Source organism: Equus asinus, chromosome 10 (genome assembly GCF_041296235.1).
Source record: "Equus asinus isolate D_3611 breed Donkey chromosome 10, EquAss-T2T_v2, whole genome shotgun sequence".
NCBI lineage: Eukaryota > Metazoa > Chordata > Mammalia > Perissodactyla > Equidae > Equus > Equus asinus.
The window spans coordinates 54980035-55008018 of NC_091799.1; the positions used below are offsets into that span (position 1 = coordinate 54980035).

Consider the following 27984-nt stretch of genomic DNA (forward strand, 5'->3'; position numbering starts at 1 on the left):
CTATCCCCCCCGACCCAGCCCCTGGAAAACCACCAATCTACTTTCCACCTCTAAATTTGTCTGTTCTGAATGTTTCATATAAATGGGACCACACAGTATGTGGCCTTTTGTGTCTGGCTTCTCTCATTCAGCGTGAAGCTTTTTGAGGTTCATCCACGTTGTAGCATGTGTCACAGCTTCATTCCTTTTTATGGCTGAGTAATATTCCATTGTGTGGATCTACGCCTTTTACAATTGGGGTCTCCCTGCAAAGACACCCACATGCCACCTGCTCAAAGCAAAAGTATTCCTGTGACAACAGGTCCTGCTCCACAGCAGGTGCTCCAGAAATGCTGAGTGGACAAAGGAATGATTGAATGAATGAAGACACGTCTGGCTGGAGCTAGTGGAAACAGCTCTGGGTGTGACACACCTGGGCTTCCACCCTACCAGTTTCTTACCAGCTGTGTGACCCAAGGATTTTCGTCCCCTCTCTGCACCTCAGCTCCCTCTCCGTACATGGGATACAGCAGTCATTGTAGCCCAAACTGCTTCAAGTGCGAGCCCTGGAGAGTCAGCCAGGCCAAGGTTAGAATCCCAGTTCTGCCCTCCCCTCTGCATGACCTTGGGAGCGGCTTGTCTCCCTGGGGCTCAGTTTCCCCATCTGCAAGATGGGGCAGTCCCCGCCGTGGGGCGTCTGGGGACATTTAACGTGGCTCCTGGGGCGAAGTGAATGCGGGGAAGTCAGGCGCAGTCTTTGCTGGGTGGAGTTAGCGGTCGAAGGAATGGGGAGAGGGTTTTGGGCAGGGGGAGTCCCCTCCCGCGCTCAGCCGGAGGCCTCGGGCTGGCAGGGGCGCATGCGCAGAGCAGCCCCGTGGCCCCTTTATAAGCGCTGAGGCGGCGCTGGGGCGAGCCGAGCGCAGGGCGCAGGGGCCGTACCCCGCGCCGTGAGAGTAGAGCTGAGCAGGAGCGTCCTTTGTGCCGGGCGACCGCCCCGGGATGCATCCGAGATAGAAGCCAGGTGGGAGTCCGTCGTGGGGAAGGGGCGGCGTTGGAGGAGAAGTCCTCGGGATTAGAGGCGGAGCCCGGGATTGGGGAGGGGACCTGCGATCAGAGAGAAGCCCCCAGAATGGGAAGGGGGCTGAGAGGGGGAGGGGAGCCCCGGGTTGGGGAGGGAACGCAAACTGGGAGGGGGCTTGGGAATGTCAGGGGGACACGGATTTGGGGGTAAGGTTGTCCGGGGAATGCGGAGACGACCTCACGGTGGGGAGGGGGCCAGGTTGGAGGTGGGTCTCAGAATTGAGGAGGGAGAACTGGGGACCGAGGCTACAGGAGGGGCACCTCGAGTTTAGCGAGAAGAAAGGGACACTCAGATGCTGCATGGGCGACTCTGGAACAGAGCACCCCGGTGTCTGAGACACCCCAGGATTTTAAGTGGGGATTCCCAATTTGCAGATGAATGGAGGAATCCAGGCTGGATTGCAGCTGGGAGGGGGCCCTCCAGATCAGCCTGAACCGGATGGAAGGGGGTCTGCGCTGAGAGTGAACGGCCACGGCCACGGGGAAGCAGCGCCCTGTGGTCTCCCTGTCCTTTTGGCCCAGGTCCTGTCACCACCTCCTGACTCAGGGAGGAGGCTCTAGGGGACTCCATCCCAAGGTGGTCCTTGTTCCCTCAGACCTGAAGTTGGGGTGCTGTCCCTTCTCCCAGGGAGTGCACTGGGTCTCCCAGGTGAATGCTGGGTGGGAGCCCCCTAAAGCCCCCAGTTATGGATCCCCAGGACCCATGAGGGCACCCAGTCCCAAGAGGGGGGCCATCCCCAGCACCTCCTCATCTGACCATGTCCTCACAGCGAGACACAGATTCTTGCCTCACCCCTTCAGTGCCGTCTGTCCATGTGGACACGTGTGGAAGTCCTAGCTTGGTTTAGGGGCACAGGCACTGGGAAGTCGGAGGCTGGGACCCCAGGCCCTGCCTGGGCAGGAGTGACCCCCATTGCTGCACGTGGGGCTTTGTTCCTCTAGGCAGCATTAATGGGAGACAGCCAGCCAGAGGAAGGATTGGCACTGGGCCCCAGCAGGGGACGTGGGGGAAGGGCAGGGAGGGAGAGGTGGGCAGACCATGGGACCCCAGAACCCAGCAGCCTTGATGGCTTATGGACATTCCCACATGGAAGGTACCTCCCACAGGAGGTGGGAGCTTTGTGTGTGTGTGTGTGTGTGTGCTGGGAGAGGGTTTGTGCCCATGGAGGGGGGGGATGCTGGGGTCCTCTGTGAGTCTAATGTGACCGAGGTTGTCTTTGTCAGGAAACTTGTGCCAGGGGCCACATCAGCAGGTGGCAAAATGATGTGTACCCACCAGTTACCAAGGCCACCTTTATCCAGCCTGGTCTGCACCAGGGGCTGGCCTCACCTTGTGTGAGTGTGTGTGAGAGACTGTGTCTAACTGTGTGGCCTCATCGAGGGGTTTATGTTGGGAGCCTGAGGCTGTGGGTGTGTGTCTTTGTACAGAAGACGTGCTGCCTGCCTTCTAAGTTGCCCATATTGTCTCTCTTTGTTAATGTCACTATGAATCTGTGTGTGTGTGTATGTCGGCCTCTGAGTCTGGGGTATGCGGCTGCATGTGTGTCCCATGGGTACAGCAAGGGTCCTATCCATATGATTGGCAGTGTGGAACCTGGGCATGGCGATGTGAAATGTGGTCTGTGTGCAGAGTTGGGGAGCTAACCAGGGAGGGGAGGGGGAGATGTTGGCAGGCAGTTCAGGTCCCCAAGGGGCAGCCTAGGATGATTTACTGAACCCAGCTTCCTTTCTTCTCCGAGAAGTTCCATGCTCGCACCCATGCGCAAAAATACGCCCTGACTCCCAGGCCAGAAAAGCACACGTGTGCTCACAGCCCCCGCCAAGGGGCACTTGGACCCACACATCCAGAGACCACTTTGGGTTCCCTGTGCTCCACCCAGTGCACAAAGCTGCTGTGGACCTGTGTACACATCCACACACCGCAGGACACAACCTCACGGACATCCTTGCCTGGACACAGCACCCCAATACACACCCAGGCACAAACACACAAAAACGTCTGCTGGCAAACTCACCCTCACTCAGTGCCCACTGAGACAGGAGGTGGGTGTGTGGGAGGGGGAGATACACACACGTACACATACACAAGCACACACCCTCCTTCCGGGCCGCCCCTCCCCCAATGCCCCGCAGGCCCCTACTTGCATATGTATGAGGTTCATGCATTATTCATGAGGGGACGAGCCCCAGACGGCTGTGTAAATGCTCACCTCTGGTGTCCCTGGGGAGGAGGTAATTTAAGAAAAGGGGTGTGGGTGCAAGTGGAGGGGATCGTGTGCATGTGGGAGGGCAGGTGTGTGCATGGCAGGGGGTGCACCAGAAACTGTGTCTCCAACACGGAGACAGACAGACCTCTGCATATTTGAGTATGTATACAAGGCTTTGTGTACAAAAAAACTGTTTTTAAATTTAACATTTCTAGGACTTCACAAGTCTTAGCTCATACCATCCTTACAGTAACCCTATGAGGTACGTGCTGGGTGATCCCTATTTTTCAGGTGGGGAAACTGAGACACAGAGTAATGAAGCAAGCTGTCTAGGGTCATACAGTGTGTAGGGAGTAGAGGCAGAGTGTGAAGCCAGACCGTCTGGATGGAGTTTGAGCTGTTAACCATACAATGTACGTGTGTGAGTGAGAATTCTCTGAATTTGCCCCTCCTAATGCCCTCCTGGGGCAGGTGCAGCCCAGAACACTGCCCCTCCCTCTAGTACCCAACCAGGCCTTGAACAGCCATCAGGGGACCCCACAATTGCTGGGGGTTCAGGGTGGGAGAAATGAGGACAGCCTGGGATGGAGGCAGAGGTTGCTGAGTTTTACAGGTTGGTAGTTTGGGGCACCGCCCCAGGGCCTGGCCTCTGCTCTGCTGTGCAGTCCTAGGCAAACCACTAGCCCTCTCTGGGCCCCGAGGCACTTTTCTAAGAAGGCAAGGAGGAGACCCAGTGGGCAGTGCAGCTACATTGCAGCCCCAGAGTTCAGCACCACGGACAGGTCCCATGGCCGGCCTCCCGACGGGGCCTCTGGGAGCTGGGAATGGGAGCTGGGGAGGGTGCCGGATGTCCCCCACAGCCCCCTATTCTGGACTGCATTCACAGTCCCTTCCTCAGGGCTACTCTTTTATTGGGGGTGGGGGGCGGAGGGTGCAAGGACTGGGTTTGTAGGTGATGTTCTAACTTCCTATCTGCTCCCATCTCCTGAACCCTGGGGAGGAGGCAGTCCAGAGGCACGGGAGGCTTTGAGGAGGGGCCACTTCCCCAGGGTTTCTAGTCTCTGCAAGAATGTGAGGTCTGGGAGGGCACTGCTGTGTCCAAGTGCCTGGAATGGGCCTTACAGTTGGCACTCAATAATTGTCCACTTTATGCCCGTGGCCACAACCTCTATAGAAGGCTGGACCCACAACTGGAGTTTCTCTGTGGACCGAGGAGGCATCTTCAGCGCGTGGTGTGAAGTCAGGGGGAGGGTGGGATGGGCAGGGGCGAGGCCCCTTCCTCCAGCTGGGGCTTGGCAGCTCCTCAAAAATCCCAGAAACCAAGAATAGAATCTTGGCGACAACCAAATCCTGGAATTGAAGCTGAGAATCGTGTCAGTCAGCAAACCCAGATTAAAGTCTGACTTGGAGGCCAGCCTGCTGTTGGAACTGAGGTCCCCGGGCAGACTTGGACTGGCTTCTTTCCTCTAGGAGCACCCAGTCTGATGGGGAAGACTAACTTGAAAAATGAGATTTTGATCTTTTCTATGTTAAGGTCAATAATAATAATAACAACGGCTGAAATTTACTCCGTCGTGCCAGGCAGTTCTAAGCATTTTATATGTGACTGAGTTGACTCATCTATTCCTTCCAACTTCCCAATGTTATCCTCATCTAACCTGTGAAGAAATTGAGGCACAGAGAAGCTAAGCTACTTGCCCAAGGTCACACATCAAGGAACAGGCAGAGAGACAACCCCAAATCTGATTCACTCCAGCACCCGTGCTACTGACCATGAGACTTCACTGCTGGGATTCTGAGGTCAGCTGGTACTGGGTTCAGATCCTGGCTCAGCCCTTGCTTGCTGACTGTGTGACTTTGAGTGACACACTGGCTTCTCTGAGCCCCAGTTTCCAGATCTGTAGAGTGGGGGGACTTGGTTCTTCCATGCCAACTGTCTGGGAGGGTTGTTCTCACCTCCCCTCCCTCCACCTCCATCTCATTCCAGGTCCAGGATGGCGGCCGTGTCTCTCTGGGCCTTGGGCCTCCTGGTGCTCCAGATGCTGCCCTTTGTGGCTGGGGAACAGGGTGAGTTGCTTTGGGCGGGGTTGGGGTCTGGGGGATTGACAAGATGGGGCAGCTTTTTAACTCGAAAGCCTGCTCATGCTGGTTCCCTGGCTTGGTTTGGAGAATAAAACGAGAACAGATGAAAAAGGTCTTTGAACAGTCAAAAGTGAACAAGACACCTGAGAGGTTATTTTTAGTCATTGCCAGCAGAGGCTGGAGGTTCCCGCCTCTCACCATTTTGCTGAGATGAGCTGGAGAGAGAGAGGGAAAAAAAAGCAAGAATAGTGCAGAGATTGATTAGTGATGCCTGCCATGGGCAGGGCAATAGAAATAAAAGTTTGTGTGCCTCTCCCTGGCATCTCCCCAGTGGTGGTCAAAGCCCATGTTTTAGAAGTGCCTCCTGATTTGCTCTGTGGCCTTAGGCAAAATCAATGATGTCACTGAGCTTCAGTTTCCTCAACCTCCCTAAAAGAGGATGAGACATGGCCACCTCTGCAGATGGTTATGAAAATCGAATGAGCTGATTGCCATCTATAAAGTGCCTGTTTTATAGAAGGTACTCCGCAAACACAATTTCCCTTCCAATGGTTGCCTCTCTTTTAACCTTTGGGGAAACTGTGGCTTAGAGAAGGACAATCACTTTCCCATGGCCACACAGTGAGTCAGTGACAGAGAGTCAAATTCCTGGCCCCTGGAATCTGGACTTTGAGCGGAGGCAGAGCTATGAAGGGAGTCGACCTGTTCCTCCTCTTCCACTCAGAGACTGGGGTGCAGACGTGTGCACTGCATTCTGATGTGGTACAGGCCATCCAGCCTCTCTGGCCTCAGTCTCCCTATCTTTAAACTGAAGGAAATAGCAGTCTTTGCTGGTCCTTGCCTCTGAATCAGGCTGTCTCTCCACCCCAGGCACACAGGACACTGTTCCTGCCACTACCACCACTGAAAACGGGCTCCACATGCAGAAGGTGGGGTCTGGGTCAGTGCGGGCCGCGCTGGCAGAGCTGGTGGCCCTGCCCTGTCTCTTCACCCTGAGGCCACAGCAGAGTGCAGCCCGGGAAGCCCCTCGGATCAAGTGGACCAAGGTGCGGACTGCATCAGGCCAGCGGCAAGACTTGCCTATCCTGGTGGCCAAGGACAACGTGGTTCGAGTGGCCAAGGGCTGGCAGGGACGTGTATCACTGCCTGCCTACCCCCGGCACCGGGCCAATGCCACGCTGCTACTCGGGCCGCTGAGGGCCAGTGACTCCGGGCTCTACCGCTGCCAGGTGGTGAGGGGCATCGAGGATGAGCAGGACCTGGTGCCCCTGGAGGTGACGGGTCAGTTGGGGGCAGGGGAGGAGCCAAGGATGGCAGGGGGAGGGGCTGAGCCTGAATGTCACCTTAGAAATCACTCCCTTTTTGGTGGTGAACACTATGCAGTCTATACAGAAGTTGGAATACAATGATGTACGCCTGGAACTTATATCATGTTATAAACCAATGTGACTTCAATAAAAAAGTTTTTAAAAAAAGAATTAGGATTCAGAAAAAAAAAAAAGAAATCACTCCCTGAACAGTGATTCCCTTTCAGTTCTTCTGATGAAGTCATGAGGTCTCTGTGGGGGCTACTCCCTCTTTTTTTTTTTTTTTAAGATTGGCACCTGAGCTAACATCTGTTGCCAATATTCTTTTTTTTTTTATTCTTCTCCCCAAAGACCCCCAGTACATAGTTGTACATTCCAGTTGTAGGTCCTTCTGGTTGTGCTATGTGGGATGCTGCCTCAGCGTGGCCTGATGAGTGGTGTCATGTCCATGCCCAGGATCTGAACCAGCGAAACCCTGGGCCGCCAAAGGAGAGCTCGCGAACTTAACTGCTCAGCCACAGGGCTGGCCCCTACCCTCTCTTTAACACCTCTCTCTCTTCTAGCTAAGAGAGAGTAGCCTCTGGCTCAGTCTCCTGTGAACTACAGTGCTTCATAACTTTGTTTTAAATCCATTTTATGGTTACCTACTTTCACATAAGGCAAAGGACATTGGCTTTCTATTTAAAATGGAAATACAAATTTCCTTTTAAAATAAATTTGGTTTTAAAAAGGAGGTTCTTTTTAAAAAAATCGAAAATATATATTAAGTAAATAACACTCCTCAAATATCTGTTTAACCAATTCCTGTATTAAATTATTTCTGTTGAAGTATCCAGTGTAGTTTCTGTTTTCTTAACTGATCATGGTAAACAAAGCACAAATTTTTTTTTTTAATTCTTAAGGCCAAGTCCTAGAACAGGGCCTGGCACACAATGTATGCTCCCTAGATCTTTCAGAAATGACCCAGTGGATGGATGGTTGTGTGGAAAACCTCCTGTGGGCTCTTGTTGGGAAGTCGGTTTCCCTTACCCTGTGTTGGCTGTGAGTCAGTCCCCGCACCCCCTGTCCGGGCTCAGGCTTCCCCCGCCCAGCAGTGTCTCAGTGCATATTTTATGAGCTCTCCAATCATCCCCTTCAGAAGGCCTAACTTATCAAAACCGACAAACCTCAAAGAAAACTGTTAAGTGGTGAAAGAAGTGAATTCCACCTCTGTTTGTTCAATTCATTCATTCAGCCGAACATTTATTGAGCACCAACCACATGTCAGCCGGGTACTGGGGACAAAGCCAAGACTGAGAAGCTGCTGCCACCTCCCAGGAACTCTCAGTTTGAGAAGATGGGGCAAAATATTTCATTCCTTTGTCTTGCTCAGCTGTTTCTTTCATCCCTGAATTGGAATTTGAGCCACAGTGATCCTGTTATTGATGCCTCATATCCTGGCTTACATGTCACCTCCTCCAGGAAGCCTTCTGTGACTTCATGCCCAGGCTGGGCAAGAGCCACATTTGATCTCCCATTGCTGCCTGTGCTTCCCTTATCAGTGCATGTATTTAATTCCTAAAAGGCAAAATCCCTCTCTCACTCTTGTCCATGCCTCCATGCCTCAGGGCCTAACCCTGGGAGTGAAGAGTCGGATCTTCCTGGATATGAATTCTGGCTCTGCCTCATACTGGCTATGTGGCCCTGAACATGTCCCTCAACCTCTATGAGCCTTAGTTTCCTCCTCTGGAAATGGGGATAATCATAAAGTTGTAAGATTTCCATGAGATAATGCTTATAAATGCTTTTTACATTGTAAATATTTGACAAGTTCTAGCCCTTTATGGTCACTGTTATCAGTTTCCTCATCTGTAAAATGGGGGCATATCAGTCTCGCGCCCCACCATCACCCTACTGCTATGCCTGGTGCTGAGTGAATGGACATGGCACAGGGCAGTGCAGGGCAGCAGGTCTATTATTATCAGATGGGGGGGCACTCTGCAAGAGGGAGATCCGTTCTTGAAGATTCCAGCGTAAATCGGCCCCCTCTCCTGGATGTTCCCCCACAGGTGTCGTGTTCCACTACCGGGCAGCCCAGGATCGCTATGCCCTGACCTTCGCCGAGGCCCAGGAGGCCTGTCGTCTCAGCTCCGCCACCATTGCAGCCCCGCGGCACCTGCAGGCTGCCTTTGAGGATGGCTTTGACAACTGTGACGCTGGGTGGCTTTCGGACCGCACTGTTCGGTGAGGTGGCACACAGGGTGGGGAGACGGAGACCTAGCCCCTGGGGAAAGATGGTCTGTGGGGGCCCCAGGAGCACACATCTGAGAGGGACCCCCTCCTCTTGCCAGGTACCCTATCACTCAGTCCCGCCCTGGGTGCTATGGCGACCGTCGCAGCCTTCCAGGGGTGAGGAGCTATGGGAGGCGTGACCCACGGGAACTCTACGATGTGTATTGCTTTGCCCGTGAGCTGGGGGGTAAGTCTGGGGCTGGCAGGACGCCCCCTTCCCTGAGCCCCTATTACCCCGCCCACCCCTCATCCATCCCTAAGTCCTTGCCTGATGCCTCTCTAAACCTGCAGTCAAGACCCGGCCCGCGCCTTCCGAGCCTTCCTCCCCTTCATGAGCCCCTCCTCTCTGCGCCTGTCTCCCTGCCTGCCCCCATCCCCTTTCCTACCCCACTCTTACTCTCTGAGGCCCCCTCACCGAGCCCTTCCCTCTCTCTGAAGACCGATTCGCTCAGGAGCCTGAGTTACCTCTTTTGTAAAAAGAAGCTAAAGATCCCTCTTAGCAATGCGTGGGAAGTAACGACAACGCTGCTCTGGCAAGGGGGGCGCACAGCTGCGGCTGTTGCCGCCTTGTTTAGCCACCACCCAAACCCGGCCAGGTCGGGGCTATTTGGAGTGGCACCTCCTTCCCGGGCTCTGGAGGAGGGTCCTCCAGGCCCCTCTGACCTCCGTCTGCGCCCTCCCGCAGGCGAGGTCTTCTATGTGGGCCCGGCCCGCCGCCTGACACTGGCTGGCGCGCGTGCCCAGTGCCGCCGCCAGGGCGCCGCGCTGGCCTCGGTGGGACAGCTGCACCTGGCCTGGCACGAGGGCCTGGACCAGTGCGACCCGGGCTGGCTGGCCGACGGCAGCGTGCGCTACCCGATCCAGACGCCGCGCCGGCGCTGCGGGGGTCCAGCCCCCGGCGTGCGCACAGTCTACCGCTTCGCCAACCGCACCGGCTTCCCGGCGCCTGGAGCGCGCTTCGACGCCTACTGCTTCCGAGGTGCGTGTGAGCCCACGCCCCCAAGGGTAGGCACCTTGGTAAAGGCCACGCCCCTGGGGGCTTTGCTTTCTAGTGGAGGCGGAGCCCTGGCAGGGGAAAGAAGCAGGAAAACACATTCCGCGATAAGCCACGCCCCGGGCGAAGGCCACCCGCCTGAGACGGGTCTTTCCCTAGGAGCCTCGCCCTGGGGGAAGGACCGGGTCCCAGATAAGGTCAAACTCCGGCGGGGAAGTCCTCTTCAGCTGGTGGGCTATATCTCCTGAGATCCCTGAAAGACATGCCGCTTGATGGAGCATATCTTACCGGGAGCCATGCCCATAAGCACTCCCTGGGGAGGAAGTGATGCCTCGACTAGCCACGTCCCCTAGGCAAGCCCACACCCCCAGGGACTGGACCACGGATGACCCTCGCCCTTGGGGTGGGGCCACAGCCTCAGAAGCTGCAACCTCACCTTCAAGAAGCTAAGTCTTCCGTTTGTGGGGAAGAAAAAAAATCCTTTTGCAATAAGGGCACGCCCATTAGGCGCTTCCTTCCCAGGGGGAGGAGCCACCGCCCAGGTCTGACCTCCCCCCGAGAGTTGACCACTGCCTGAGCTTCACCCACAAACCAGGCTGTCCCTTGACCCCTAACTGTGACCACTTGACTCTGACCTTAATGGTGGACCCCGACTTGAACAGTGGGGGTGATAATTTTGTACCTACCTCTCCCAGTCTGGAGGATTCCAGAAACCATCCAGAGACACAGAGTCACGGAGAGACAAATACATAGAAGGTCTGGGCTGCAGCATGCTGAGATGTGGGTAGACTTCAGGCGGAACTTTCCAGCCAGCCCCTAGGCCTAACACAACCTCCTCTGCTTGCTCCCACAGCTCATCACCCTACGCCACAACATGGAGACCCAGAGACCCCCTCGTCTGGGGATGAAGGGGAGATTCTGTCAGCCGAAGGGCCCCTGGCCCGGGAACTGGAGCCTAGCCTGGGGGAGGAGGAGGTGGTCACCCCTGACTTCCAGGAACCTCTGGTGTCCAGTGGAGAGGAAGAGCCTCTGATCTTGGCAGAGAGGCAGGAGTCTCAAGAGACTCCCAGCCCTGCCTCTGGGGGTCCCATGCTAGCCTCAAGGCCTGCCCTGGAGGCTGAGGAGGTGTGGCTGAGCACCGTGGCTCCCAGCCGCAGTAGCATGGAGGCAGGCACTGCCCGAATCACGCACAGGGAGGCAACCCCAGCCAGCGCAACACCTAGGAAGAGGGGCCGCTTTAAAGGGTTGAATGGGCGCCACTTCCAGGAGCAGGAACCCCAGCAAGGGCTGGAGGGGGGGCTTGAGGCCAGTGCCCATGCCCCTACCTCAGAGGCTGCTGGGAATCAGGTGGAGCCTCCCCTGGCCGTGGAAACCACAGATGCCTTGAGGACTGGACCGAACCAGAGCCCCTGGGCCGTTCTGACTAATGAGGTGGATGTGCCTGGAGCTGGTGAGTGGGGTCCCAAGGGGAGGTGGGACTTACCTGGGGGTCCGAGGGGGACAGGGACAAGAGGCTCTGAATCCCTCCTGGGTCCCCTGGCCACACCAAGCCTCAGAAGCCGCCTCTTCCTTGGGCCTGGAGCCCGGGAGACACTCAACATAAGGAGCTGCTGAGACAGAATTCTAATGACTGTTGTTGATCTTGTTGCAGGTTCCCTTGGTGGCAGGAGCCCTCCAGAGCCCTGGCTGTGGCCCCCAACCGTGGCCCCACCCAGCATCCCAGGCCCCAGCAGGGCCCTTGGCCTGGAGCTGGAGGAAGTCGAGGGCCCTATTGTGAGGCCAGCCACCCCCAACCTGCCGTGGTCCCCCTTGGAGGCCACTGCCCTGGGTCCCAGACCCTCAGAGGGGCCCAGCACTATCCCCTGGGAGGCACCCCCCATGATCTCTTCCCCAGACCTCCCTGTCGTGGCCATGCTTCGTGCCCCCAAGCTGGGGCTCCTACCACACCCTACGCCCCTCACCACCCAGGCCAATGGGATCAAGAGGCATGGTGAGGCCATGGTCACTGCCCCACCCTCCCCTGCCTCAGAGATCGAGGCCAGCCCCCAGGACCCCATCCATCCAGAGCTGTATTCCTTGCCCCCCTCCTTGGACCTGAAAGAACAGGGTGGAGAGGCCACATCCTCAACACTCAGTGGCCACGGAGCAGGAATTCCCACAGCCCCTTTGCAGGCAGCCTCAGACACACAAGGTGGAGCCAGTCCTAACTCCCCCAGGGCAGACCTTGGAGAAACTGGGGGGACCAGCCCTACTGGACTCAGCAAAGCTGAGCACCCCAGATCCAGCCCACAAGCTTCTGTGGATGGGAATGAGGTGGTAGATTTTGCCCCCACTGAGACTGCCACTGAGCCTACAGGAGTGACAGGCATCTTGGGGTCTGAGTCTGGGGTCTTCAGCACAGCAGAGAGCCCCACTTTCAGCTCACAGGCCACCGTGGATGAGGCGCAGGGGACATGGCCCTCACTGCACAGTGGAGGGTTGGACCTCCACCCCCCATTTGCATCCTCAGGGGGCCCTGGAGTCTCCCTGATGCCCAGGGTCACCCCAAGTTTGGAGCCTTGGGCTGCTACAGAAGCGACAGTGGGTCCCACAGATTCCATGGCCACGCTGGGTCCCAGGAATGCCGGTGGGATTTGGGATTCTGGATCCTACGCGGTTGAGGGAGCTGACAGCCCCACCTTGAGCCTTCAAGTGGCTGTGGATACAAGTGTGGTGACGTCCCTCATGTCCCTGGATCCAGGGGACAAGGTTAGGGTCCTGGCCATGTCCACAGTGGCCTTCTCAAAATCCCAATCCCACCTGGAGCTGGAAGGCCAGATGGTGACGCAGGGAACGCTGGGAGCGTCGGCCCCTCGGCATGAGGGCAGCCCCCTTGGGGAGCCCACTTTCCCTCCTTGGACACCAACGGCAGCCAGCATGGACGAGCCTGTCTCAGTTTCCTCGGGGGAGCCTACAGTGCCTTGGGACTCCCATAGCACCCTGCTGCCTGCCTCCCTGGGCCCAGATGAGTTTGAGCTGGAGGTCCTGGCAAGCAGCCCAGGTGTGGAGGGCTTCTGGGAGGAGGCAGCAAGTGGTGAGGACCCGGCCCTGCCAGGGACCCCTGCAAATGGGAGTGCGCAGGAGGGTGAGTTCAAAGCTCGGGGCTTCATCCAGCTCACCGTGTCGGGGAGCCCAGAGCAGGGAGGAAGGGTTGTTCCTGGGGGCCTAGAAAGGTTTCTAGCAGGCGGTGAGGGAGGTGGGAGCGTGTCAGGCAGAGTTGAATGGCTGAAAGGATGTTCTGCAGAGGCACCAGCACAGGCAAAGGCCAGGATGCAAAGTTGTGCTTACTGTGTTTTGATGCACAGTGAGTAATGGGGGGATGAGGAGGCGCTGGGTGGAGTTTGATTTGGGGCATGAGTTTAGTCAACAATTCACGTTGATGTCCACTCTGAGCCAGACAGTGCTGTGTGATGCTGGGGGCCTGCCTTCAGCGAGCCCCTGGTCCCGGGAAGATGGGTGGGGCAGAGGGAAGAGGTGTGGCAGGGAGGATTTCCCAGACAAGTGGAATTTGCAGCTGGAATTCAGTGATGTGGATCTTGGGGGACCTTGAGCCACATGGAAGGTGGGTGCCAGGAAGGGGTGGGAGTGGTGGGCATCATTCCTATTTTATAGACAGCAAACTGAGGCTCAGGGAGATATGTCACTACCAGCCATCTGTGGCCAAACCTCAATCAGAGCCCAAGTCTGCATAAGCCCTAGCTGTTTTGGCCATGCCCAGTGGAGGCCAGAGAAAGCCCCGCCCTGCTCTCCTGGGGCCAGGTAGCCTGCAGCTCAGCCTGCAAATTCTGGCCCTTTTTCTTTAAGGTCCTGCCATAAAGAGCTGGGTTTTATGGTCAAGTGAGCTTTAAAAAAAAAAAAAAAGCAGCTAATTAAAAGGCACCTTTTCTGAGTTGCAAAACACTCATTACCACAACTGGTTTTTCACTTGCTCCTTTTTTGAAGGCAAAGTGTCACAGTGATAGAAATAGCAGATTCGTGGTTTCGTTGCCCACCTTGTCACCTGTGGGCTGTGTCCTGGGCACATCCTCTTTTCTTAGATGCGCAGGAGGCAAGTGGACCCCGGTAGGGGTGCATGCATCGATAAAGGCTTGCTTATTCATTACTGCCCATGTGCATGGCTTGTTCTGAGCACTTTACTGGAGTCATCTTGGTTAGTCCTTATATTGTACTTGTGGAACAAGTTCTAGTATGGTCCTCACTTTACAGATGGGGACACTGAGGCACAGGGAGTTCAAGTGACTTGTGCAGAGTCATGTAGCTGGGGAGTGTCAAGCATAAGGTTTGAATCCAGCCTGTCTGACAACAGAGTCTTTGTCTCAACCACTAGGCCGTCCGATGCTTATTTCATTGGTGTAAAAAAACCCAAAACAAACCCCAAGGTCTTGGGGAGGGGATGAGCTTGCCCAGGGAGGGAGCAGAGGAGAGACTGGTTGTGGGGGATGGGCAGAGGGGAGGAGACTCGATGCTGCCAGGGGGCTGGAGGTTGGGGGGCAGTCAGAGAGGTGGAAGGGAAATGACAGAGGCAAGTGCTAAGGAAAGTGCGTTTGGAGGAGCCCCCAGGGCCACAGCTGGGTCTGTCTTGGACTTTGCTGGATCCTCAGCTCCAGACTGAAGCCAGTGGCAGCCGGGTTGGAGGGAGGCAGGTGGCACTGGGGGAGACCCGGGCGCCTACCACCCGCTGCTTGCAGCAGAAATGCTAATGAGGCCAAAAATAAATGCAGCACCAGCAAGCGACTGAGTCACCACTGCCAGTCCGTGGGCAGGTGTTGGCAGCTCAGGGCACCTGGTGGGGCTTAGACGTTCTCGCTCCCGGCAGCCCCACGTGTGTGCACACATGTGCTAGAGCGGCACCAGGGACAGACACTGCCACAGGCCCCTCTGGCCATCCGTGGGGGCACATGCCACCACCCTATGGGCAGGCCTCAGCCACTGCAGGAGGGCCAGCAGCTACCTGCATTCAGTTAGCAGGCAGTTATTGAGTGCCTGATGTATTCCAGGCCCCATGTTGAGACCAAGTTCCTTGTCCTCTGGAAGCTGCTATTCTAGATAGAGTAACTCTCTAGCACTTTCCCAATGATGGAAATGTTCTTGAGCTACACTGTCTAATGAGATAGAAACCAGCCACGTGTGGTTACTGAGCCCTTGAAATGTGCCTAGTGCGACTGAGGAACTGCATTTTTACTTTTATTCCATTTTAATTAATTCAAACTTAAATAGCTCTATGTGGCTGCCTTGTGGAACATCACTGCTCGGGGGGAGGCAGGGACAAGAAACAATGATCCTGGGACCAGCCCGATGGTGTAGTGGTTACATTAGCACACTCCACTTCAGTGGCACAAGGTTTGTGGGTTCAGATCCCAGGTGCAGACCCACACACCACTCATCAAGTCATGCTGTGGTGGCGTCCCACATACAAAATAGAGGAAGATGGGCACAGATGTTGGCTCAGGGACAATCTTCCTCAAGCAAAAAAGAGGAAGATTGGCAACAGTCATTAGCTCAGGGCCAATCTTCCTCACTAAAAAAAAAAGAAATGATGATCCTAATAAGTTATTTTGGAGGTTAGAGAATGATGAAGGCAGAAGAGGAAAATCAAGCAAGGGGTGGGGGATGCCAGGGAGTGGTTTGTGGTTTTGGAAGAAGGTCAGGATGAAATTTGAGCAGGACTGAAGGAGGTGAGGGAGGAGCCATGCAGTGGTCTGGGCAAAGCTTGCTCCAGGTGGAGGGGATAGCCCCTGCAAAGGCCCTCAGGCAGGACCCTCAGGAGGAATTCAGTTCCTGAGGAGGAACAGGACGCCAGTGTGGCTGGTGCCGAGTGAGCAAGGCCCGGAGAGGAGGAGGTAAGGTAGGGAGATGTTGGGAAAGATCACGCAGGGCCCTGTGGGCTGTGGTTTGGCTTCCTCCTCTGAGGGCAACAGGGAGCCATGGGGGAGTCTAGGCAGAGGAGGGACATGACCTGACTGAGGTTTACATAGGCTCCCTCTGCAGCTGTGGGACAACTGCCTATGGAGGGTGAGGGTGGAGGCCAGGAGAGCAGGGCGGAGGTGACTGCTTGTTACCACCTCAATTTCTTGTGAGGCCCCAGACCAGGACAAAACAGAAACAAATTCTAGGTTATAGGGGCTACAGAGAGGGCCTTAAACTGGACTTCTGGAGCCTCTGAGGCCAATCTGGGCTCTTGAGCTGTCCCGCTACGTGCCTTTGAGCCAGGCCCTGCCTGTCTCTGGGTCTCAGTTCTAATGTCTGTGCAGTAGAAGGGTTGAACACTGCCCTTACAAGGGATAGGGATCAGCTGGGGTAGGATGGGGGTTCTTACTCTGCACCCCCAGGCTCCAGTGTGGAGACCACCAACCAAGGCATCTGGACCCCCAAGATGGGGAGGGGAGACCCTCTGCCTCCAGGGAAACCCAGCTGATGGGGAAAATGGTGGGGAGGGGGACAGGGACCCACATTCCTCAATGCCTCCTGGGTGCCAGGTTCATGCTGAGCAAGGCTGAGACCTTCTCAAGACGCCCCAGGTTGATATAGACAGAGCTGCACGTGGCATTATGGTCAGGACTGGGAGCAAGGGATGACCTGTTTTTATTTCTGTTGTGTAAATGAGGCAACTGAAATTCAGAGAAGCAGTTTGTCCAGGGTCCTCTAGAGGGTGGCAGAGCCAGGGACTGAACTAGCCTCTGACTCCAGAGTCTGTCATTATAACCACTATAATCCACCACCTTTCTACACTGTAACCAATGAGTTTTTGCAGCAAAAAAGGTTGAGCCGCCAGAATGAAGGAGGTGACGGTTCACACTCTTCCTCGTGCAGTTCATACCCCGCCTAGAACCTTATGTCCACTTACGTGCTCCAAATTGTGAGAAGTACAATGAGCAGCAGGTCATGTCCAGAAGAGGGGGACAAGTCAGGAAGGGCATTTAAACTCACGTTCTAGGAGAAACTTCCTAAGAGAAGCTTCAGGAAGCTCATTCCAGCTCAGTCCAAGGAAGGACATTACCATAGGCAGGACAGTTCCTGCAAGAAGTAAGCTCCTCATCACAGGAGCGTGTGAGAGGAAGTTGATGACCGTCTATTGGGAAGTTACAGAGGGGACTCCACAGACAGGGTCTCTGGGGTCTGAGGTCTAGATTCCGGGAAGGCAGACAGCATGGTGGCCTGACTAGTTCCCACACTGCCTGTCCATCCTGCAGCCCTCTCGGATCCCTGCGAGAACAACCCTTGCCTGCATGGGGGCACCTGTAAAGCCAATGGCACCATGTACGGCTGTAGCTGTGACCAGGGCTTCACCGGGGAGAACTGCGAGATCGGTGAGTGTCCCGGACTCAGGATCTGAACCAAGACTTGTTTGACCATCCCCAGTGGCCATCCCCATGATGATTCAGGGATCACAAAATGCTCACACCAGAGGGTCCCTTCCCCTCCCTACTCCTTGGATCTAGTAAATCAGCCCCAATTAGCTGAGCCAGCACCAAACAGCTGAGCTCTCATCCTGCGGGCTGAGGCTCAGTTGTGCTGCCTCCTATCGCTACCAGGGAGGGGAAGACAAATGACAAAGCTCAGGTTCCTCCCAGCCAAGGGCCCCAGGGGTTCCTACCCTCTCCTGGTGGGCAGGAGTATAGGCATCCACTAATGGATGCTAGCGCCAAAGCCCAACACAGGAAACATGACAAATTATGAAATTATAACAATACATGTAAATGACAGTTTCTTGAGCTCTGTGCATCACCTCCCTGACGTCACAACCACACTAATTATAGAATTATAACAGTAAATATAAGCAATATAATTTCTTGCGCTCCTCTACTGACTCTCCTCTCAACCACTTTGAGAAGGTGCTACTATTATTACCATTTTTCAAAAAAAGAAACATCTCAGAGAAGGGCAGTGGCTCTTCTCGGTGTCACCTGGTGTCACACGTGCCTCAGGCACCCTCTACACAGGGACTGGCAGAAGAGGAGCTCAGCTGATATCTAGTTCTACCTACAAACAGCTTCATTACTCTGCAAGTCCTTGCAAATGTACTGGCACCCAGTTTCCCGAGGTTCCACATCCCAAAAAGACCCTCCAGGGGGGCCGGCCTGGTGGCACAGCGGTTAAGTGCTTCGGCGGCCTGGGGTTCGCCAGTTCGGATCCCAGGTGAGGACATGGTGCCGTTTGGCAAGCCATGTTGTGGCAGGCATCCCACATATAAAGTAGAGGAAGATGGGCAGGGATGTTGGCTCAGGGCCAGTCTTCCTCAGCAAAAAGAGGAGGATTGGCAGCAGATGTCAGCTCAGGGCTAATCTTCCTCCGAAAAAAAAAAAAAAAGACCCTCCAGGTTCAACATTCTATAGATCTATTTGCCTGAGGATAATCTTCACTGCTCTGGAATCAGGTGGAATGTTCTGCACACTCTGGCCCTCAGCCTTCCCAGTGGCATCTGCTCTTATTAATGCTAATTAATGTTAATTGTGTGAGGTTCCACCTCCTTGACCTCCAGAGTCATTGGCCCCTCTGTGCAGACCCCCACTGCTGCACTCAGATCCAGGATGGATGGTAGGATCATGGCCCCATCTTCTGCCTGTGAGGACTGGGAGCCAAGGGGAGGCTGACCTCTGACTTGGCCCCTCTCCTTCCCCTCCAGATATCGACGACTGTGTCTCCAGCCCCTGTGAGAACGGAGGCACCTGCATCGACGAGGTCAACACCTTCATCTGCCTTTGCCTCCCCAGCTATGGGGGCAGCCTCTGCGAGAAAGGTGAGTCTCTGTCAAGACCCCAGAAACACTACCAGGAGTGAGGGCGAGTGCTGTGTTACAGGCTTCCCACTCATGCTCCAGATCTCACTGGTTCTGTGGCCCTGAGTCCAACAGGAGGCAAATTGTTTTTTTGAGATAAAATTCATATAACAGAATTAACCTTTTTAGAGTGGCATTCAGTACATTCACAATGTCACAGTGTCATGCAGCCACCACCTCTAGCAAGTTCCAAGATATTTTCATCACCCCAAAAGGAAATCCTGTACCCATTAGCAGTCACTCTTCATCACCCCCCTCCCCTAGCTCCTGGCAATCTCCTTTCTGTCTCTATGGACGTTTTTCTGTTCTGGACATTTCTTTTTTTTTTTTAATTTTTTTTTTTTTAAAGATTGGCACCTGAGCTAACATCTGTTGCCAGTCTTCTTTTTTTTCTTCTTCTCCCCAAAGCCCCCAGTACATTGTTGTATATTCTAGTTGTAAGTGTCTCTGGTGGTGCTATGTGGGACGCCGCCTTAGCATGGCCTGATGAGTGGTGCCGTGTCCGTGCCCAGGATCCGAACTGGCGAAACCCTGGGCCACCAAAGCAGAGTGCACGAACTTAACCACTCAGCCATGGGGCAGCCCCTGGACATTTCATATAAATGGAATCATACGCTTTTTGTGTCTGGCTTTTTTCACCCAGCAAGGTGTTTTCCGGGTTCATCTACACTGTGGCATGTATCAGTGCTTCCTTCCTTTTCATGGGTAAATAATATTCCATTGTAGGGATGTACCACCATTTTTTAATCCATTCATCATTTGATGGATATTTGGGTTGTTTCCCCCTTGTGGTTAATGTAAATAGTGCGGCTATGAACATTCATGTATAAGTTTTTGCTTGAACACCTGTTTTCTATTCTTTTTTCCCCTCCATTCTTTTGGGTGTATACCCAGGAGTAGAATGGCTATGTTTAACTTCTGAGGCACTGCTAGACCGTTTTCTACGATGGCTGCACCATTTTACATTCCCACCAGCAGTGCACGAGGGTTCCAATTTCTCCACATCCTCGCTAACACTTATTTTCCTTTTTTTTTAATTATAGCCATCCTAGTGGGTGTGAAGCTGTGTCCCATTTTGGTTCTGATTTCTGTTTCCTAATGACTAATGGTGCCGAGCATCTTTTCATTTGCTTCTTGCCCCTTTGTATATGTTTTTGGGAGAAGTGTCTATTTGAACCCTTTCCCAGGAGGTAAATTTTAGGCCTCTCTGAGACCGTTTCCTGAGTTCCCAGGTCCACACGGAAGGTGTGGTCCACAGAGCAGAGCAGGAGACATCAGGATTGGGACAACAGCGGGTGCATGTAATGATCTTCCAGCTGAATCTCTTCCAGCAACAAAGAAAAGAAATGAATATGGGAAAGGGGAGGTGAAAGGGTGGTGGGGACAGAGCCTCAGGGGGAGGGGGATGGACCCAGGAAGAGGGTGACCTAGCTGCACAGTGACCCTGGATTGGGTCCTCTCCCTGGTGGGCTGGCTTTGCTCACGGCCAGCCCCCCTCATACTCCCTTCCCGCTGCCCAGACACGGAGGGCTGTGACCGAGGCTGGCACAAGTTCCAAGGCCACTGCTACCGCTACTTTGCCCATCGGCGGGCGTGGGAGGACGCCGAGCGGGACTGCCGCCACCGAGCCGGCCACCTGACCAGCATCCACTCACCTGAGGAACATGGCTTCATTAACAGTAGGCACTCTGGGGTGGGCAGGGGTGCCCCTTGCAGTTGCTTTGCCGGGGCATCCCCCCAGGATTCTGAAGATGCCACCTTTCTGAAGCTGTGTTCACTAATGCAAGCCCTGACCATTTATTAATTTGCGTGTCCATTTGTTCACTTGTTATTTCATATATTCACTTCATTCATTCACCAAATATTTACTGAGCATCTGCTATGTGCCAGGCACTGTGCCAGGCACTGTTCCAGGCACTGGGGGACAGCAGTGAGCGAGTCACACATTGTCCTGTGCTCAGGGTGTGATGTTCTTGTTGGGGATATAGGCAAACAAGTAAATATCTAATTAAATAAGTCTATACTGTAATTTAGCTGGTCTTAAGTGTTCTGATGACAAATAAAACAGGGCCAGGGGATGGAGGGCGATGGGGGGGTGAAGGGGGTGGGGGTGACATGAAATGAAAAAGGAGCTATGCAGAGACCTAGGAAAAGAGAAGAATGTCGCATTAATTAAATCTGGCATTTATTGACTTTTTCATTATCCATTCTGCTGTTTGTTCATCCATCCATTTCTTCACGTTTCCCCCATTCCATCCCATCCCCTGTTAATTCCGTCATTTGTTCATTCCCTGGCTCGCTGGTTTCTTTTTACTCCCTGCAATCAAACCCGTGCTCCTCCGGCCGCGTCCTGGTCCTCACTGGCTGAGGCACACACTCACTGTCGCCTGCCTGCCCTGTCCAGCGCCGGCGCTGGCTCTCCTATCCCTTACTCTCTCATTTCTGCAATATCAGACATGCCTTTTGTTTACTTCTTCCTCCGGCCATTTGTTTAAGCTGCAAATCGTCTCAAGGCCAAGTGCTTAATCCCAGCCCTCTCCGCACCCCACTCCCACCTTACGGGGTAAGAGGGCAGCCAGCGTCCCACTGCTGGAGAAGGGGGCGCGGCCTCCAGCCCACGCCAAGGCTGAGGGAGGACCTCTGGGCCTCTCCCTCACCCCTACCTCCATCCCCTTTCTCCCCCAGCCCACCTCAGGGCTGGGGAAGAGCTGGTTCCTCCTCTTCCCTCCCCCCGCCCCGCCCTCCCCGTTGGGGGGAGGGGCAGGCGCCCAGCCCTCACGACCCCTGCCCTGCAGGCTTCGGGCGTGAAAACACGTGGATCGGCCTGAACGACAGGATCGTGGAGAGGGATTTCCAGTGGACGGACAACACGGGGCTGGTGAGTAGTGGGAGCCCGGGGCCTGAGTTCCTGGGTTAGGCTGCTGACTGGCCCTGCCTGGAGCCTGGAACCGAGGGGTCTGGGTGAGCCACATCAGCCCATCCTGTGGCCTCACTTTTACCCTCTTGTGCAAAACGACCGGCAAAGGTCCTCAGTGGCTCTGAGATGCTGGAGTAGGCCAAGGAGCTTCATCTCTGACTTCCTAGCCCTGTAAACGGCCGGTGCACCCATTCATTGACTGAAGTACAAATGTAGGACTGGGGTTCGAGGCCTCCTATTGCTCACCTCACCTGGTCCTCCGCCACGACTCTCAGATATTCCCATTTCCCTGCATTGCTCGCCTCCCTTGTCACTCACTGGGACCCCTGCAGCAGCTCCCCACTCCCCCAAACACACACTTGCTACCTACACTTCTGCCTCTCCACCTGGTGGCCATGGGGACTTTTTTTAAAATTGAGGTGTAATTCAAATAACATAAAATTAATCATTTTAAAGTGTATAATTCAGTGGCATTAAATACCTTCACGATGTTGTGCAAACACCACCTCCCTCTAGTTCCAGAACATTTTCATCACCCCAAAATGAAGCCCTGTACGTGGGGACCTTTTAAAAGTCATGCATCAGATCAGGATTTCTCTGCTTCAAGCCCTCTCAGATGCTCCCTTGCTCTCGAGATAAGAATCTACTTCCTCCTCCTGTGGAAAACAGTCTGGTGGTTCCTCAAAAAGTTAAACAGAGAATTGCCACATGACCTGGCAATTCCGCTCCTAGGTAGATGCCCAAAAGAAGTGAAAACAGGCACTCAAACAGATACTTGTACACCGTGTCCAGAGCAGCACTGTTCACAGTTGCCAAAGGTGGAAACAAGCCACATGTCCATCAACAACGAAAGGGTGAACAAAACGTGGGCCTTCCATACTGTGAATACTACTCAGTCATAAAAAAGAATGACGCTCTGACACATGCTTCGATATGGATGAACTTTGAAAACATTACACTGAGTGAAAGAAGCCAGACATGAAGGGCACATTCTGTATGATTCCACCTATATGAAATATCTGGAATAGGCAAATCCATAGAGGCAGAACGTAGATCAGTGGTTGCCGGGGGCTACGGGCAGGGCAGAATGGGGAGTGACTGCCATGGGTATAGAGTTTCTGTTTGGCAGGGTGAAAGAGTACTGGGAATAGACAGTGGTGATGGTTGCACCACACTGTGAATCTAAGTAATGCCAATGAACTGGACACTTAAAACAGGTTAAAGTAGGGGCCAGCCTGGTAGCACAGTGGTTAACTTCATGTGCTCCGCTTCGGCAGCCTGGGGTTTGTGGATTCAGATCCCAGGCACAGACCTACATGCAGCTCATCAAGCCATGCTGTGGCGGCATCCCACATACAAAATAGAGGAAGGTTGGCACAGATGTTAGCTCAGGGCTAATCTTCTTCACCAAAGGGGAAAAAAGGGGTAAAGTGGTAAATTTATGTTATATATATTTTATCATAATTAAAAATACCTGCCTGTCTTCTACCACCAGAGCTGGCCCCTGCCCACCCTCTGACCACACTCCAACTTGATCAAGTAGCTCTAGCCCCACTTGCCTCCATTCTGTTCCTCAAATAGGACAAGCTCAGTCTTTGACGCTGAGCCTTTGCACTAGCTGTTTCTTCTGCTTGGAACTCTGTTCCCTGCCTGCGTCATTCCTATCCTTGAGTCTTCAGATCTCCTGTTGCCTCCTCAAGGGAGCCCTCCTGGACTTCTAGGCTAAGGTCACCTTTTGTTCAACTATTTCTCTAACAGTGAGTGACCCATGTAGAAAACAAACTGTCAGGGAGTGAGTCAGTAGGCAGAAACACCAGGGAGGAGGGCACTGCAGTCTTGTAGCCAGAAGAGGGGTCATTTGGACTGCAGTGGTAGCTACCCTCAGGGTCAGCAGAACGGTGCCCATTGTAGAGATGGGAACACCGAGTCTCTAACAGCTTTCGTGGTCTGGCCATGGGAGTCCTTCAGTGGGCAGTGACAGAACCTGGGCCAGGATGCAGGTCCTCTGAGCATCCCCTGTCCCCCATTCCTGCAGCAATATGAGAACTGGCGAGAGAACCAGCCTGACAATTTCTTCGCGGGTGGGGAGGACTGTGTGGTGATGGTGGCGCATGAGAGTGGGCGCTGGAACGATGTTCCCTGCAACTACAACCTCCCCTACGTCTGTAAGAAGGGCACAGGTAGGCTGTCACCCTCCCCACTTCCGTGCCGCCTCACACTCACTAGTGGATTGTTTTATTTCAGTTTGTAAGTGTGAGAGTCAGCCCTGCCCAGTGTTCACTCTCCAGCACGGTGGGAGAGCTCCTATTTTCCCCCACCCTTGCCAGCTCTGTGTGTTCTGAAGCTTTTTGTTCTTTGTTCATCTAAGTTGTGAAAAAATAGTATCTCGTTCTTATTGTAGTTTGCAGGTCTTTAAGGATGAGAATAACCTACTGTTCATATGTTGATAAGCTGTTTGTATGTATTTATTTTCCTGTGACCTGCCGGTTCATCTCCTTTGCCTAATTTTCTACCAGTTTGCTGGCCTTATTGACTTGTAAGAGCTCTTTACCTATTAAGGATACATTTGTATGCATGTTCATGTCTGCTTTTCTCTTATACTTTTGTTCATTCTTGCTCCTGTTTCTTTGCCAATTTTCATATCCTTTCTTCCTTTCATTTGCTCAGATTATTCTTGCCTCCTATCTCCTTCATTCCCATCATGTGTAAGAATTAGGGGGCAGCATGTGTCCAGGAGGTTCCTGCCTCTAAAGGGCTCCTGGCTTGGGTGGCGGAGATAGACACAATCACTTCCAGCCCTGTGAGGTCACAGCTGGGCAAAGGGCAGGGCCTGCTGAGGGTGTATTATTCCCAGGAAGACAGGAAACCAGTTTATCCCAGACTTGGCCCCTTCCCTAACTGGAGGTTCCTCTGTCCTCAGTGCTGTGTGGACCCCCTCCAACAGTGGAGAACGCCTCGCCCATTGGTGCCCGAAAGGCCAAATATAATGTGCATGCCACTGTACGCTACCAGTGTGATGAAGGATTTGCCCAGCGCCACGTGGCCATCATCCGGTGCCGGAGCAATGGCAAGTGGGACCGGCCCCAAATTGTCTGCACCAAACGTAAGTGGCTACCCCCAGACACCCCAACACAGGTTTCCATATATTTTTAGTCTCCAATTAAAACATCTTATTACTACACACACCGATCTGGCTGAATGCCTGATAATACAGCCTTGCAGGTGAATGAGAACTTCCCAGCCTGCCTGGTGTTTCCTCCATTCCCTTCCCCGCCAGGAGGCTGCTGCATGAGGCCTCCTGCCCCTCTTGGGGTCGGCCCAGTGGTGCAGCAGTTAAGTGCGCATGTTCCGCTTCGGCAGCCCGGGGTTCGCCAGTTTGGATCCCGGGTGCGGACATGGCACCGCTTGGCAGGCCATGCTGTGGGAGGCATCCCACATATAAAGTAGAGGAAGATGGGCACAGATGTTAGCTCAGGGCCAGTCTTCCTCAGCAAAAAGAGGAGGATTGGCAGCAGTTAGCTCAGGGCTAATCTTCCTCCAAAAAAAAAAAAAGGCCTCCTGCCTCTCACCACCTCTTGCCACTTCCCTGTCCTCCCTCAATTCCCTGCAGCCAGACGGTCCCACCGAATGCGACGACACCATCACCACCACCAGCACCACCACCAGCATCGCCACCACAAACTGCGCAAGGAACGCAGAAAACACAAGAAACACCCAGCGGAGGACTGGGAGAAGGAAGAGGGGAATTTCTGCTGAAGAACCAGGCAAAAGAAAGCACAACCCCCTTCCTCCACCTCCTCTGGAGTTTTCACTTGGGGAGACAGAGCCCAGAGAGAAGCAAGAGGGTTTGGAAGTCCCTGAGTCCCAAGCCACATCCCCCCACACATAATCCTTTGTAAAAAGCTCCTCTCCCCTCTTTCTTACATACACAGGTCCTCTTGGCAGGCACAGCCACGTGTCTGAAAATCCAGTTCCAGTCAGGCTGAACTCTGGGAGCGTCTCCCAGTGGAGGGAAGCACAATTGGCAAATACCCTTCTTTGCACTGGTTTAGTCTTTTGTTGACCAGGCTGATCACCACTTGTTGAAATAAGGCTTTGATGAGAATGGAAGAGTGTGTGTTTGGGTTCGCCCTAAGGAATTGCTTTTCACACCAGAGATCCAGGCTTAGTAAACCATCAGATGTCCTAAGTGCAGCCCGAAGCCTTCAGTTAAGGTCACTGTCTTTGGGAGTAGAAATCTACGTGGAAGCACACTGTTGAACTTGCCAATGGCTCTTCCTTCACCTTGGGCTTCAGCCCAAGTTCGGTCTTCGGTCTTGGTGGATAAACAGAGTGTAGAACTCTTATGTACTGAATTTTAGGAATGTTTTTAGAACAGCCTCCCTCTCTGCCCTCAGAGTTAGGGGTCAGAATCGTCAGAGCAATAGGTGGGCAATGGAAGGAAGGTGTATTGCTTGCCCTTCCAGGTCTAGTCCAGTGCTGAGATTTGGTTCTGCATGTGTGGTGAATCTCACACACGCAAATGAGAGGATGTTTAGGGCTCAACGAGCCCAGATTTCTTCCCCCTCCATCTCTCAGGGAGACAAAGAACCTCCTTCCTGGACCAAGGAGGTGCCAAGTTTTCTAGCTCACTGCCCGTACATCCCCATCCCTCAAGCAGACATTGGTAGTGCCCCTGCCCTGGGCCCTGCCCCTCCCCGCTTCCCATCCCTATCTCCATCCATTGCCTGGTGGACTAGAAACGCTTAAAACTTGAAGTAGTGACATCTACCTGAGGTCATGTTGTAGAGAGATGCACAGTGTTAAAACCGAAACCCACACACATTTTTCTCTCATGGTTTTTAAATTTTTTAAGTGGGAAAGAACTCACCTGGCCTTCGTCCCTTAAATCAGCAGCCTGTAATAGGACTTCCAAGCCAAAGGCCAGGATCCAGCTCCCTGATCTCTGGCAGGAAAGATCCAGTTTTTCCTCCATATTTTGTCCACTCTCAACTTCTCTAGTCTTGATAAAATCTATGGATTAGTGTTAAAAACCACAGTGGAGAATGGCCCTCTGCAGGAAAGAAAAATAGGCCAATATATGGTCCATCTAAGGGTTTAGTAGAGAAGGAAATTTGTTGACTGAGCCTATATCCCTCCTGGGAAGTAAGAATTTTAGTTGACAACTATGGAGTAGGTACCATGCTAAGGACTTATGCACGATCTCCTTGAAGCTTCTCAACAGCCCAGCAACTTAGGAACCATTATTTTCACATTTTACACATGATAAAACTGAGGCTCAGTTAAGGGAATGGCATTGACTTGAAGTCACAGCCAAGACAGGAGTAAGGATTTGGTCCTGCCTCTGTCTGACTCCAAACACTGCTGTCTACTTTGAGGGGAAGGGACTGAAACACGATTGCATGTGCTCTCTCACACACAGGCAGATTTAGGAAAAAAGTGAGAGGTGCAAACTAGACTCTCATCCTTGACCTTGGTCTTCCGTCTTCCCTGCTATAGACATCCTCCACTGCTCCACCTGGTGGTTATTGTTGAGAAACCCTGGGGATGTAGGTTTGCCTTCTTGCTTTGATAATTCTTCTTGGTTTAAAAAGTGTAGTAATAATAACACATCTTCACTCGTCCATGTCACAAAAGAATTTTTTTTGTTCGGGGGGGTTGCTGGGGATACAACTTTTTCGGGGGTCTTGGTTTATGCTCCCTGCCCTTGGCCCCATCAGCCCCTTGCCCTGCCCCCACCCCAGCTCCATGGTGGGAGAGGGCTCTGGTCTTTTCTAAAGTGGGTGGTTTGTCTTTTGGTCTTTCCCTTTGGGATGTGCGTGTGTGTTTGCGTGTGCCACATGTGTGGCATGCGTGTGAGTGTGTGTACCGTGAACAGCTTCAGGTTCTGCTGGTTTTGCTGTGAGCTACAGTGTTCCGTGGGTCTGTGCTATCTGACACTGTGGACATTAATGTACTTCTTGGACATTTTAATAAAATTTTTTAACAGTTCAATTTGCCTGTCGCCTCCTGATACCTTCCTTCATTCATTCACTCAGCGAGTATTTACTGAGAAGTTATTACGAGCCATGCACTGTTCTGGGTACAAGGGAGATAGATGTGAACAGGACAGACATGGCCCCTGGGAGGTGGTCAGGGAAGGCTTCCTAGAGGAGGTGAATGGAATCTAAAGGAGGAGTAGTGTTAACTAGATGAGGAGGGAAAGAAAGGAAGAGAGTTTCAGGGAGAGGGAAGAGCAAAGGCAAAAATCCTCTTGCAGAAGGGAACATGGCTTATTTGAGAAACAGCTAGGAGTCCATAGTAGCTGGAGTGGAGTGGTAGAGGTAGAGAAT

At 53.5% G+C, this 27984-nt stretch overlaps 1 protein-coding gene across 3 annotated transcripts; it reads left to right on the top strand.

Annotated features, from left to right (window-relative positions):
- Positions 1 to 855: 855 nt before the first annotated feature.
- Positions 856 to 27649, top strand: NCAN (neurocan). Of its 3 annotated transcripts, XM_014832256.3 has the most exons (16): positions 892 to 1000; positions 1435 to 1581; positions 5254 to 5333; positions 6219 to 6629; positions 8704 to 8878; positions 8986 to 9113; positions 9612 to 9905; positions 10774 to 11370; positions 11572 to 13044; positions 17150 to 17266; positions 18583 to 18696; positions 20256 to 20414; positions 21531 to 21613; positions 23688 to 23832; positions 24573 to 24755; positions 25263 to 27649. In XM_014832256.3, the coding sequence occupies exons 3-16, from the start codon at positions 5261 to 5263 to the stop codon at positions 25406 to 25408; spliced, it is 4098 nt and encodes a 1365-aa protein (XP_014687742.3). In that variant the 5' UTR covers positions 892 to 1000; positions 1435 to 1581; positions 5254 to 5260; the 3' UTR covers positions 25409 to 27649. The 3 variants fall into 3 exon arrangements, with proteins under 3 accessions (XP_014687743.3, XP_014687742.3, XP_070375613.1); XM_014832257.3 differs by lacking the exon at positions 1435 to 1581 and having other exon boundaries at positions 856 to 1000; XM_070519512.1 differs by lacking the exons at positions 892 to 1000; positions 1435 to 1581 and adding an exon at positions 5018 to 5066.
- Positions 27650 to 27984: the final 335 nt, after the last annotated feature.